The sequence below is a fragment of the Martes martes genome (genome assembly GCF_963455335.1).
Source record: "Martes martes genome assembly, chromosome: 7".
Classification (NCBI taxonomy): domain Eukaryota; kingdom Metazoa; phylum Chordata; class Mammalia; order Carnivora; family Mustelidae; genus Martes; species Martes martes.
In genome coordinates this window covers 118,282,011-118,295,372 of record NC_137894.1, presented here as the reverse complement: position 1 = coordinate 118,295,372, position 13,362 = coordinate 118,282,011, and the positions used below count along the sequence as shown (strand labels likewise).

At 42.6% G+C, this 13,362-nt stretch overlaps 1 protein-coding gene across 2 annotated transcripts in view; it reads right to left on the bottom strand.

Moving 5' to 3' along the window:
- KCNK10 (potassium two pore domain channel subfamily K member 10) overlaps window positions 1-13,362 on the bottom strand; it is a gene marked incomplete at both ends in the record, with an annotated part of 126,340 nt that overhangs the window by 41,180 nt on the left and 71,798 nt on the right. For both annotated transcript variants that reach the window (XM_080808956.1, XM_080808955.1), the window contains one exon: window positions 6,905-7,022. In XM_080808956.1, coding sequence (XP_080665082.1) covers window positions 6,905-7,022 — 118 coding nt within the window. The remainder of the gene's footprint in view (window positions 1-6,904; window positions 7,023-13,362) is intronic.

Genomic DNA, 13,362 nt, shown 5'->3' with positions numbered 1-13,362 from the left:
ATAGCTGTTGATAAGAAAGCATCATTTGCCGCCCTTACGAATAATGGCTTGTGGGAAAGCACCTGAACAAAGGAGTGAGCATCATTCCTCTGGCTTAGAAACCCTAGTTAGTGGGAACCCACAGCAGAGTCAACAGTCAAGAGCAGGTGGGACTTCCCCACATCAGAATTAGTTACTGAGAGAGGGGACAGGGGACAGGGCACCCACAGCAAAGACTGGACAGAGTTTCGTCTTCCTCTGGCGTTGCTCCTAGTTTGGAGAAGTGCCTGAATATATTCCCTTTTGCTACACATTTGTAAGCCTTCTTGTATATGTGAATGTAAGAAAACATTGTTTGAAAAGAAGTACTTTGATATCGTCAGATAAAAGAGACCTCTGATACTGAGTCATATTGCTGCTTTTCAGAAAAGACTGTTATTCCTAAGACCTCTCTATACACATTCTAAATAATGAACACATTTTTCTTATGTCTGGCAAGTGCATAACCTCATGTGGCTCATGAGAGTCTTTCTGGAAAGCAATTTGGCAAGGCCTTAAAAAGTCCATGCCCTTTGACACCACAGTTCCTTGGGGATCCTCCCAAGGAAACAACCAGAGATGAAGACCACACTTGACACACAAAGATTTTCACTGTGATGTTACACTCTCACAAAATAGAAGTATGTGATTATGGTGTGGGTAGTATATCCAGTGGAACCCAATAAAAATTGTGTTTTTCAAAGAACCTTAGTAATATGGGAAAATGTTTAGAGGATCGTGTCACAAATTATATGAACTCAAGTAAGCAGGTTGATGTTTGGATACGTCACAAATAATGAAAAGACAGCTTCTCAGCTCCAGCGACTCCACTGCACAACCCCTGAATAGTGGAAAACTTCTCAAGACCTAGAAGAACTCACGGGCTCTGAGCTTTCCTGTAAGCCTTGCGACCATATGTGATGAGTGAATTTACCACCAAATAATTATTTTTACTATCATTGTGCTCAGGTTTTATTTAGAATTCTCTAACTGTGTGATTTTGCAAAGATCCACCACTCTAGAGTTAAAATTAACCCAGCTAAATGGTTTTCAACTTACAGTGCTTTTTTCCCAATGAAGAGAAAGATAGAGTGAGAGAGAAAATAGCGCTTTTACCCATAGTGTAGAACAAGGACCCGGTCTCTAGCAGAAAACTGAGCCATGGTACTAAAGTGGACTTGTATTTGGGGCTGGGTTTTATCCTCATCTGCTTTTTGTTTGTATGCTTGTTTCATAGTAGTTTCCCTTTTAGCACCCACCTTCCCTTCAGATTTGGGGGAAAGGTCTTCATCCCATGCACATATATGACATAATGTAAGAAAACATTGGTTTTCTAATCTGCCTCCCACAACAGAGGCAACAGAGCCTCCCAGGCAGCCAGGACAAAAATGCCTTTACCCAGAGGCTCATCCAATAGATATTCTGTCTAAGACATTAAGAGTGAGTGGCCCAAAGAAGGTAGGGTAGGTAGGGTCAGGCACAGGCCTTCAAGGCCAGAGGACACTTATGGACCCTCTGTGATCTCTGCCCCTTAAGTGTATATTACTTAGTATTTTTTTAGTCTTAGGTAATAGAAAACCCAATGCAGTCTGGCTTCAACAAAAACAGAAATGCACTGCCCCCAGGGAATAAGGGATTCAACATTTATTTCTTAACACCTTGCGGGTAGTTTCAACTAAAGTTCAAAACATGTTAGCTGGACCCCATTTATTACGCTGCTGTTCTTCTGCTGCTTCTTTAATGTTATCTGAATTCTAGCCAAGAACATGACTGCCACTCCTGGGCCTGTCTCTTTCCAGACTTACCTCCAGGAAGAAAGAAAGGAAGTCACTTCCTCAAAAGTTTAAACAAAAGCCCAGGAACTGAATTTCATATTGGCCTAATCTAGATCTCATGTCCACCTCTGAACGAAGGACTGTGGGCAGACACAGGCAAAGCACTAGATTTCTTGGTCTAGAAATGGTAATTCATCCCCTTGGGCCTGGAGGCCAACCTTGTGGAAGGCCTCTTAGGAACTGGTGATCAGGAGACAAGAGTATGTAAGTGAATGGACACCAGGCAGCAGAAGCCAAGGACTACAAGCGATTTGTTCAAAGATTCCAGTGTACATACACTACAAAGGGCAGTAAATGTTACATATGAAATGTTTCTCTTTAGGCAGATGGAAACAGCAGTCCCCATAAAGTAAGGTCATGTGGTCAATAAACATTGTTGTTTAATAAACCAAGCCCCTGGGACCCTAACAAGTTGACACAATAAATACCATCAGTGAGCATTCCAACATAGTTATAGTGTTTTTCAGTGCATCCTACAGACCACTGATTTAACTATTTTATAAAGCAAGAAAATTAGGATTTTCCTTTCTGTCTTCTTTAATACACACTAATGTCTCATGGATCCAACACTGGGTACAGGAGGGTATTTCCCAAAATGTACCTCTTTAAGTGGCCCAGACTTCCTCAGTTTTAATTATTTTACTATAAATCCTCCTAAAATGTATGGCACATATCCCCATCTTAGTAAAACCAGGCTGATGAACACAATTTTTTTAAACATAATTTTGTTTTTTTTTAATATTTTATTTATTTATTTGAGAGAGAGAGAGACAACGAGAGAGAGAGAGAGTATGAGAGGAGAGAGGTCAGTGGGAGAAACAGACTCACTGGCAAGCAGAGAGCTCGATGTGGGACTCGATCCCAGGACTCCAGGATCATGACCTGAGGCAAAGGCAGTTGTCCAACCAACTGAGCCACCCAGACGCCCCTGATGAACACAATTTAATCCAACACTGGTCTTTTCTGATCCAGTACAGTCAAGCTCTTGGGTGTCATTGAGTTTCATCGCACTTTTTACCCTTATACAATGGTGCCAGGCCACCCTGCTTCTTTCATTGGGAGCTATAATATTGTGAACTAAAATGACCCAGTCTGGTCTGGAGTTTCAAAAGGCTCCTGGGCCCCAAACCTACTAGTGTAATGCAAACCTCCAAAATTTATAATAACCAATCTTAATATATTTGTATACTTGCAAGTGTGAATATGGCATGTCATATAATTAATTTAAAAGACTTTCTAAAAAGAAATGCCATTTCTCTTTCAACCCAAATTTTCTTATTGCATATAACTTTCTTGAATGCACCAATGTAGAAAGAACACAGGTTCCTAAAGCCTAGGTCTAAAAACAGTAAGTCCTGTACCTCTAAAACAATCCTTAGCCTCTGAACCTTGCACCAGTTAGGAAGTTGATTATCGAAGATGTACATCGCAAAAGGATGGCACACTATCCAACACCCACATAAGAAGTGGTCATAAAGGGTAAGGGAGTGGGAAGAACCTGTTGTAGAGAGCAACAGATGAGGGAGGGCCTCCCAGAGAGCATAAAGGGTGTTAATGACGAGATCCTCCCACCTCTCAATGCTATGTGTCTCTTAATTAGGATTTTTATTCCAGTGTGATGACACTTTTGTAGAGGGACAGAAAACTCTCATTTTCAGCAGAACTGGGAGAGGAATTGTATCCATGGCTTCCCCCATATGTGTAAGGATTACCAAAAAAGTTGGACTGGTGTCACATGGGGAAAAAAATAAAGAGAAGAAGCACAGAGAAGGAAGAGAGAGCCCATCGGTGGAAAACCCCTGAAAGTGCCAGCAAATATCCACTTATGAAGGAGAGGGTCTCATTCTGAACTCCAAAAGAGCAATCCTTGTTTGCACCAAGTGTAGAAAACAGGGTGAAGAGAGAGAGCAGCAGAAGCCCCCTTGCACTTGATCTGGTTCAGAAAAAATTAAAGAGGCAGGACTAAACAAAGAATAACATAGATGGGTCACATTTGCAGGAAACCCTCTCTCTCTTTGGCAGCAGAAAAGAGAAGAGTTAGGGATGTGCTACCTGGAAGGTTACCACACCTCTCCTGGCTCTCCTCCCCCCAGCCCAGAATCACATAGCAGATAGCTGGATCAGGAATATCCAGTTTACCGGGCATCAAGTATTTAAAAGGAAAATCTGCCCAGCACAAATACAAGACTTTTATTGCTTTTCTTTTTTAATGTGGAAGGAGCAGAAAACTTACCAATGGATGAAAGACACTCAGCAGAAAAATACAGACCCAACCAGACAAAAAGTGTGACCAACTATGAAGTAATCACCCACAGGAAAAACCACAAAGCAGAAAAGCAAGAAATCAGGAAAGAATCAGAAAGATAACAAGGGAAAATGGAATGTGAGCTAATGGAATTCAGGAAAGAAACAGGAAGGGGAAAAAGCCCCCTAATGACCACAAAAATGAAAATAAAATTGGACGGAACATGTGGCAAAATAGGCACTGTGCAAAAACAGGAAAGGAATAGAGATGAAGCGAACAAAACAGAAACCACTGTTTCATGAGTTAAAGAGGAGTAGGACAGACACAGAAGACAAGCAAAGAAGTGACAATATACGTATAATCAGAATCCCCAAAGAATAGAACCGAAACCACATGGCAGAGAACATGTTTAAGGATGACAATCAAGACCACTTTCCTGAAGGGGAGGAAGATGGGGGGGGGGATAACTGGGTGATGGACGTCAAGGAGGGCACAGGATGTAGTGAACACTGGGTGTTATATAAGGCTGATGAATCACTGACCTTTACCTCTGAAACTAATAATACACTATATGTGACTTAATTGAATTCAAATTTTAAAAAATAGAGAATTTAAAAAGAACACTTTGCCAAAATAAAAGGACAAAACCTAATAGTATCATCAGATGGAAGATAAATAACCTTTTGAGTAGCTAAGAGTCAAATCATTTATAAAAGGGGGAAAAACTGGGCTGGCATCAGGTGTCTCCACAGCAGTTCAGATATCAGAAAAGAGTGGATTATCGCCCAAAAGATCCACAGAAAAGAAAATGTGAGCCAAGAATTTCATTTCCAACCATACTGGCCCAGGAAGGTAAGGCCGCCATTTTGAGCAAAGCAAAATATGTCAGGGAATATTGTTTCCATGAGTCATCCTTAATGCAACTATTTGAAAATGAGTTTCAGCTGAGCAAGTGATGATAGGGAAAGCCACGGAAGGACTAGAGAGGAACAATGACAAAACATATATGGGTAACTGTGACTTGAAAATAAGTGTGAGTATCAGGGTAACGGAACAGAATATAAATCATATACCGTGATGTTATAGAATGATACAGTCAGTGAGTAATAATCAGCAGCCCAAGAGCAAAAGAAGTTAAGATGCTGAGTAAGTTCACTGACTGCATTATACATAATAACTGAGAGCCAAGAGTCACCATTTGAATTGAGCAAATTATTGAAGAGAACCGTAAACATATTTAATAACTTAAAAGTAAATATTAAGGGGCACCTGGGTGGCTCAGTGGCTTAAGCCTCTGCCTCCGGCTCAGGTCATGATCCCAGGGTTCTGGGATCGAGCCCCGAATCGGGCTCTCTGCCCAGCAGGGAGCCTGCTTCCCCCCCTCTCTCTGCCTGCTGCTCTGCCTACTTGTGATCTCTCTCTCTGTCAAATAAATAAATAAAACCTTTTTTTTTTTAAAGTAAACATTAAAAGGATAGTGTCAACTAAAATTGTGTGCAGAGAAGAAGAGACGTCATCGCCTAGGATAGGGAACTAACAAATACTGCTTAAAGAAGAGAAACCATGTTATGTATGGTTATAAAGTTAACCCCCACACAAAATTATAAAACTCCACAGGAATCAGAAAAACACACACACACACACAGATATAGTAAGACAAAAATTCATGCAAGAAAGAGGTAAGTATAGATCACCACAGGATCAGTTATAAAGAGCATTTACCTAGTAAAAATCAGGCAAACATTGACAGCTGATTTAATTAAGCTATACTGGGAAGATAGGAGGACAGGAAGAGAACCCTTCTACAGTGGGGCAGTGAGGGAGAAAGAGTCATCCCCCCTTATCTGCAGGGGATATGTCCCAAGACCCCCAGTGGAGCCTGAAACCACGGACATATATACTATGTTTTTCCTATACATACATCCCTATGATAAAATTTAATTTATATATTGGGCACAGGAAGAGACTAAAAACAATAGCTAATAATAAAATAGAATAATTTTAACAACATACTTTCATAAAAGTTTTGTGAATGTGGTCTCTCAAAATATCATATAGTATTGTATTCGCCCTTCCTCTTCTTGTGACTCTGTGAGATGATAAAATGCCCACGTGATGAGATGAAGTCAGCTGAATGACACGGGCATTGTGACATGGAGTGAGGTCACTACAGACCTTCTGATGCAGCATCAGAAGGAAAATCATCCACTTCTGAAACACAGGTGACCCAGGGCAAATGAAACCTCAAAAAGCAAAAGCATCGATGAGGGGACCACGGTAATTTCTCCCCTCCCACAGCTGGAGGTCAAGAAACAACCTCGAACACTGAAAATTCAGGAAGTGGCAATACAAGCATGGTAGTTAAAGACAAGGAAATGAATATCAAAATAATCAACCAAAAGAGATAAGAGCATTGCCACAGGGGAGGTGAGGACCGGCAGAGGGGCAGAGACGGCTGTGTTTCCTTAAACTTTGTGGAACGTTGGAGTTCTTTCATAAGCAACCTTAGTAAAAGGACACATTTTTTAAAGGAATTAGAGCTCCACTGACCAGTCCATATTTTGATTTTCCACTCTGACCATTTCCTCAGGTCCACTCAAACTAAAGGCTCTCGAGTTCTCATTTTAAAAAATGTAATTTTTAGTCTGCTTTGACTTTTATATACAACCCCTGCATTTCTCTGCGACAGTGTGTCATGAGCCTCCTGTGACCCTCCAGTTGCCAGGGTTCTAGGACCAAACATTGACCAAGCGCCATTTCTCAGGCCGGCCCCCAGACAAAAAGATGTTAGCAAACAAAGGGATACCTATGGTGGTGATGACAGTCCCAGCAAAGAAAAAGGCACTTCCAAGGTCCCAGTGACTGCTGTTGTTGGAAGAGTTTCCTATTGGACTTACTCCTGCGTTGTCAGCGTCAAGGGCATGCTGCAAAGAGAGTGAGAAAGCACAAGATTCAGTTAAAAATTTAAAAAGTTTTTTTAAAAACTCTCAAATTCTTTCCTTGCACAAGAAACTGAAACGATCGGGCGCCTGAATGGCTCAGGTGGCTGAGTGTCTGATTCAGTTTCAGCTCGGGTCACGATCTCAGGTTCATGAGATGGAGCCCCAAGCTGGGCTCCGCGCCGAACAGGGAATCTGTTTCAGACTCTCTCTACATCTCCCTCTGCCCCTCCCCCATACACCCACCCCTCCCCTACCACTCTCACACATGCTCGCGCTCTCTCTCTCTCTCTAATAAGTAAATAAATCTTAAAAAAAAAAAAAAAAGAAAGAAACTGAAATGATCTATAGGGGGCTGGTTATATGAACGTGGGTGTAGTCATAACATGAAATACTAAACACACACTTACTAAAATTAGAAAATTACCTTTAGGTGGGAAAAAAATACTAGGCTATATAGTATGGTGCCATTTATGTAAAATTTGCAGGCACAGGATTTAGGCAATCTGGGCATGGGTTATGCAAAATACGTACACATCACTGTGTATATAGAAAGATGTCTAGAAAGATTGTCACCCAAAATGTCATTCCTGGAAGGCAGGATTTCAGTTGCTTTTCATTCTTCCCTTTTCTGTTTTGTTAAAATGTTTTACGCTGAGCTTGTTTCAGGATGGCAGGAGGTGAGAGCCTGGGCTCTTAAATCAGGCCAGCAAGGCTCTGCCCATTATTAACTTCAGAACCATGGACAAGTTATTTTAACCTCCGTAAATGTACATGTCATTATTTGCAAATGGAGAATAATAATGCCTTTGTCCACAGAGTTTTGAGGACTCGGTGAGAACGTCTGTGTAATGCACTCAGCCCAGGGCCCAGCACCGAGCTAGTGGGTAACAAATAGTAGACAATTTTGTGACCGCCATTTGACTACCCGCCTGCCCCCAACGTGCAGCGTGTGTGTGTGTGTGTGTGTGTGTGTGCACGTGCGCGCGCGCGCACACACACACACACTCCTTTTAAAATAAGTGACAATGACTCCTCACTGGCTACAGGGTTTGGAATTCCATACACCTTAAATGCACTTAAATTGACCACACTGAGGATCCAAGCTCATCTCACACTACTAGAAAAGCTCCAACCCAAGGCAGGTCAACTCCACGAGACATCCCCTTATACCTCTGGACCTTTGTTTATGCCCTCCCGCAATGGTACCTATCCTGTAGAGTCCAGTCTGGGCCCCACTTCTTGCAGGAGGCTCCATGCATGTACCGCAGCCCCCACAGATACCCTCTTCCTAGGGCTCATACTCCTGCACCACATATATTTAACTGGCTTTTGATCACACATTCCCCAGCTGAAAATCCTTGCCTAGACCCCGCATGTGCAGAATAACATGCAAAATACATCCGCAGCCCTTCCTGGGCTGGCCTCTGCCAGCCCCTTTCAGGCCTGGGGAGAGGGTCGAAGAACCTTCAAGCAAGGCAGCTGTGGTGAGGAAGTGACAGGTGGGGCCTTCAGAGGGAGGTGACAAACATATGAGCTACTTTTGGAACAACAAATAGAGAGAGTGTTCCCTGAACAAAGTTGGAATAACCCCATGTGGAGATAACAGGTCACAGTTAAATATTGAAATGCAATTCAATGTATCCTGAATAACACTCACAGAGCTTCGTTCAAACAGGCAGAGAGCGTCTGCCACAAATCAGACTAACTGAAAAAGCCAATGATCATTACCTTTCACCTTCACGAATCTGAGATATTTCAAACTTTCTAGACCAGGGATCAGCAACCTTTTCCTATTTTTTTTCCTTTGCCTATTTTTCTTTTCCTTTAGCAGTGATTTAAATATGCAAACACCATTCTGAGCTCATGGGTGTTACAAAAGCAGGCCTCCGGCTAGATCTGGCAGACCCCTAGACAACTGACTGGACAATAGGGAAATAAAAATCTCTTTTGTTGAAGTGTATTCTTTCCTGGTCCCAAGAACATGAGATGGTCCACTGCAAGCTGTTTCTAGGATAAACCCTGGCACCCTAGGATTTAAAATCCGGCTTCGCAGGATGCACACAGGCTCTCCTAGGCCATGTTTAACAGACCTAACTGATGACTATCACTTACCCATCAGAGGCTCTGCTCTGCTTTAGAGCAAGACAGATGGCAAAATATCCGTCTTCTGCTGGTAAATACTTCTGCTGGTAAAATATCCATTTTCACTGTGCTGTGTGAGTGCCATCAGACCAAATCACAGGCCTTAACTAGTGTTGATGTGCTCATTACCTGCTCGGCCGTGCCAGGCCCACCTGCAAGGAAAACCTTGGGGACAGCTCTAGGCACGCTATCAATAGCTAATATTTACAACATCTATGAAGCTGCATAGAGAGTTGGGCTTCAGTCAAGACTCCTGTGCTGAGAAATGTACCTAAATGTCATAAGTCGCACATAAAAGTACAGATTTGCAGCAGAGACAAGTGGGGATGATTATTTGTTTCATCAAAAAAGCCGGAGGAAGATGCTTTTTTAAGTTTCATTATTTGAATTATGCAATTTATAAATATTTAATGTTTACATATGTAGCCCTCAAGGAAAGCATGTGTCAGTTGGAAGGGAGGGAAACTACCATTTGTTGAGTTCCTGTGTGCAGACAGGTGCTTTAGAAGTCTTATTCCATTTTATCCTTCCTGCAACTTGTGTGTTATCCAATTTTAGCCTTTCTACAACTTGCAAGAAAGTAATATTATCCCCACATTTGAGACGGGAACCAGGCTCAGCAAAGTTAAGTAACTTGCCCTAGGCTACACAGCAGGGAAGTGGAGCCAGAATTCAAATCCAGACTTGGCCCAACTCATAGTTTTGACCTCTCCTCTCTGTGTAGTCTTTCTCTCTCCCCACCTCCGTGCTCACCTCCAGACAGAAATGAGGAGGAAGACCGCGACTGCCCAAGAATTTAGGCAGAAGGACCTCTCAAAGGATCATTTCTAATTAGACCACATGTAAATGCAGGCACCCACCTTCATTTGGCTGCTGCAGCTGGAGAGAGCTTAACTGTTCTACATTTAAAATAAAATTTAGAAAATAAATAAACATGGGGAACAATTGATGTTATACCCTGAGAGGGAAGAAACAGAGAAAAGAGAGCAAAAGCCCTGAAAAAGCAGGAAGATAAGGAAGTAAAGGTGAGAGAGGAGCGTCCACGGATGCGTGGGAGCTCGGGCTCAGCGGCAGCAAAGCCGGAGACATTAAAAGGCGGGTCCATCCGGCATCTAACTTTAACTTTGCTTAGATCTCTGATATAAATCCCTCTCTCACTTTCCAAATCTACAGTAGAGTGGGCTACACACACAAATACTTTCAGGAAGTGCTTTTGTGGAAATTAAATATAAAGGCTGTTTACGGGCACGATGGGACCAAAACAAGGTTTGGAACCCGAAACAAGGAGAAAAAGAAACTCTCCAACAAGTCACCAAGACCTTGGTGAAGCTTTGGACAATCCCCAGTCCTGGGAATAAGGTTTGATTATTCTGTCTGGATTGGGTGGGTCAGAAAGACTCCAGCAAACCACCAGAATTAAAACAAAATTGCACACATGAGCGATACACACAGAAAGAGAACCCAGGTTAAACAGACTAGCACTTGAATTAATGGCATCATTTTTAACTCAGAATATTTCTGATGGAGTTCAGAGTTCCAACTTTATTAATTTTTTAAAGTATTTTCTAATCATCTTAATTGTTTGAACTCAAGTAAAACATTTTAAAATGAAATGCACTCGCTCTCATGTTTTTTTTTTCTCTGCGTTCAGGCTGCACAAGTGAAGATAAGCCAACCCATTAGAAATGTCTGAGCACATAGATAATGAAATGATGCATCTGAGCTGTGTACTATTTCACTTAAAAGATCAGTTATAAGGGAGATGTGACCAACAGCAGCATGATGTTAGGCCACAATCTCAGACCCAATGAGCATCATGTGTACACTTATAAGCTCAACCAGTATCAAGTTCAGAGAGCCCTTATGAGGACCCAAAAAGAAATTATACTCGATATGATGTGAGAGCTTCAGGGAAAGGGTACTCTGGATAAGAGAGCATTACTTTAAAATTTAATTCCACCCACTCTTTAATTTCCTTTTTAGCCTCTGAGTTGGAATTTCCAGCACCCACCCAACCACCCAGTAAACAACTCATCAGTGAATGCTCAGATCATTAATAAGTCAATGAACAAACTAAAGTAATAAATTTAGGCCATGCAATTTACTTCTTTGTAAAAGCAGAGAAACGTAATAAGAAAGTAGCCCCACAAAAGAAATATAATGATTGTTTAAAAAAAAAAAAAGAAGAAGGTGGGGAGCTAACATGAATGGGGCAAGAACTAAAAGAATAGAGTGGTGGCTGCCCAGGGGCTGGGTGGTGCGTGAAATGGGCGATGTTGGTCAAAGGAGACAAACTTTCCCTTATAAGATGAGTAAGTTCTGAAGACCCAATATACAGCATTGTGATCACAGCTAGTGATACTGCATTATACCCTTGAAAGTTGCTAAGAGAGCAGATCTTAAGTACTCTCACCACAAAAAAAAAAAAAGAAATGGTAATTATGTAACATGATGAAGCTATAATGTAATTCCATGGTAGTAATCACCTTGCAATATACAAATGTAGCAAACCACTATACTGTACACCTTAAGCTAACACATTATATATCAATCATATCTCAATAAAACTGAAGAACAACTAGATAAAAGAGTCTGTCCCCCTCCCCCATCCTCCCAACACCACCCCAGGCATTAAGACCACCCTAAAGGTATAACAAAGAAACCGCAGCCCCTCTGAAAGTGAGGTGGGTCTGAGGCTGATGGAAGAGAGGAGGCAAAGGTATCCCTCGGAGACCCCCCACCAGGTACCCTCACCAGCTCCCCCTTCCCACCCCAATGCTGTAATCCCATTAGGCAATGCCAGGCCGTCCAAATCACTGTTGCAGATGGCGCAAGATACCATCATGAGTGTTAGCACTACAGTGGGATGAATGATGACCCACGGGGGACCACTAACTGTCTGTGGCTTTTCTCTGATGATCTGTGTACTCGGTGAGATAATCTGTTTTTCTGTTGCCTTATGTGGCAATAGAAAGAAAAGCAAAAAATGGTGCAAAAAGCATCACTCTTCGTGTCTGAGACTGGCTGATGGATACAGCCGATCGGTGCCATATGCCTGGACACCAGTAGCCAGAGTGATCATCTGACCCACAGTCCAACCCAGGACACTTGCCCAGTAAAGAAGGGTTCTGTGAAGGGCCATGCTGGGACCACAAGACAGGGGGAGCTCAGGACATAGGGTCATTTTACTAATAGTTTATACCAAAAGGACAAAAAGAAAGGACCTCATATGAGAACCCAAAACTGGTCCTGTGCCTACCACATTCTTAGTCCCGAGAGGGCACAGTCGACAAAGGGGTCTATGAAGTAGATATTTAGCCAGAGGTCAAGGCAGGAGGAGGGAGTGGGTACAAAAAGTGACTTCATAGATGTATTAAAAGAGAGCACACTTTCAGCCATTAATGGACAGAAGGCAAGCCACAAACCCTGTGAGACAGAGAAAGGCAATTGGCAGAACACGTTCATTACCACTCGGAAATGCCCCTAATGATCCAAAACCCCTGTAACAGGACAGGACATCTTTCCGCCTCCTTCCGCGTCTGTGGCAGAGGGGCCTCAGGTAAGAACTGGAAGCAGGATATTCATTTGTTCATCGTGGTTCCTTTTTATTTCTCTTGCTCCAGAAGCATTTTTCACATAAATATTTCACAGCGGTGGGAGCGAATACTCAGCTGCTAGGAGAGGGGCAAGTTTATGTCCAAGTGTGAGAGGACATCACAATACTTCCAACAGTGGGAGGGCATCCGAGAGGAAATCCGGAGCCACCCCCCAGCAAGACGCGCCTGTGGCAGATAGCAGGAGGTCGTCGCCTCGGTCCAGAGGTGGAGAGGACGGCCCCCATCAGCACTTACTCTTGCAACAGAGAGAGTCTGCGGTAAAGTGGGAAATATTCAGCCTGAGCACGTTACTTAGCTTCTTTGAGTCTCCGTTTCTTCATCGATAACATGAGGAAAGCTTTCCCTGCAGGGTTGTTGTCAGGATTTTTTTTCCAGTGGATATAAACCATTGAGCTGTGTGCCCTTTCATTTCGTAAATAATAATATTAATAATAACAGGAATCCTTTCTGAGCACTTACAGTGCACGGAGGAACTCAGTTAGCCCTCATGATGACGCTGTGAGACAGACATCACTACCACCCCCTGGGGCACCTGAGATTGAGACTAGTCAAGTCCCCTGACC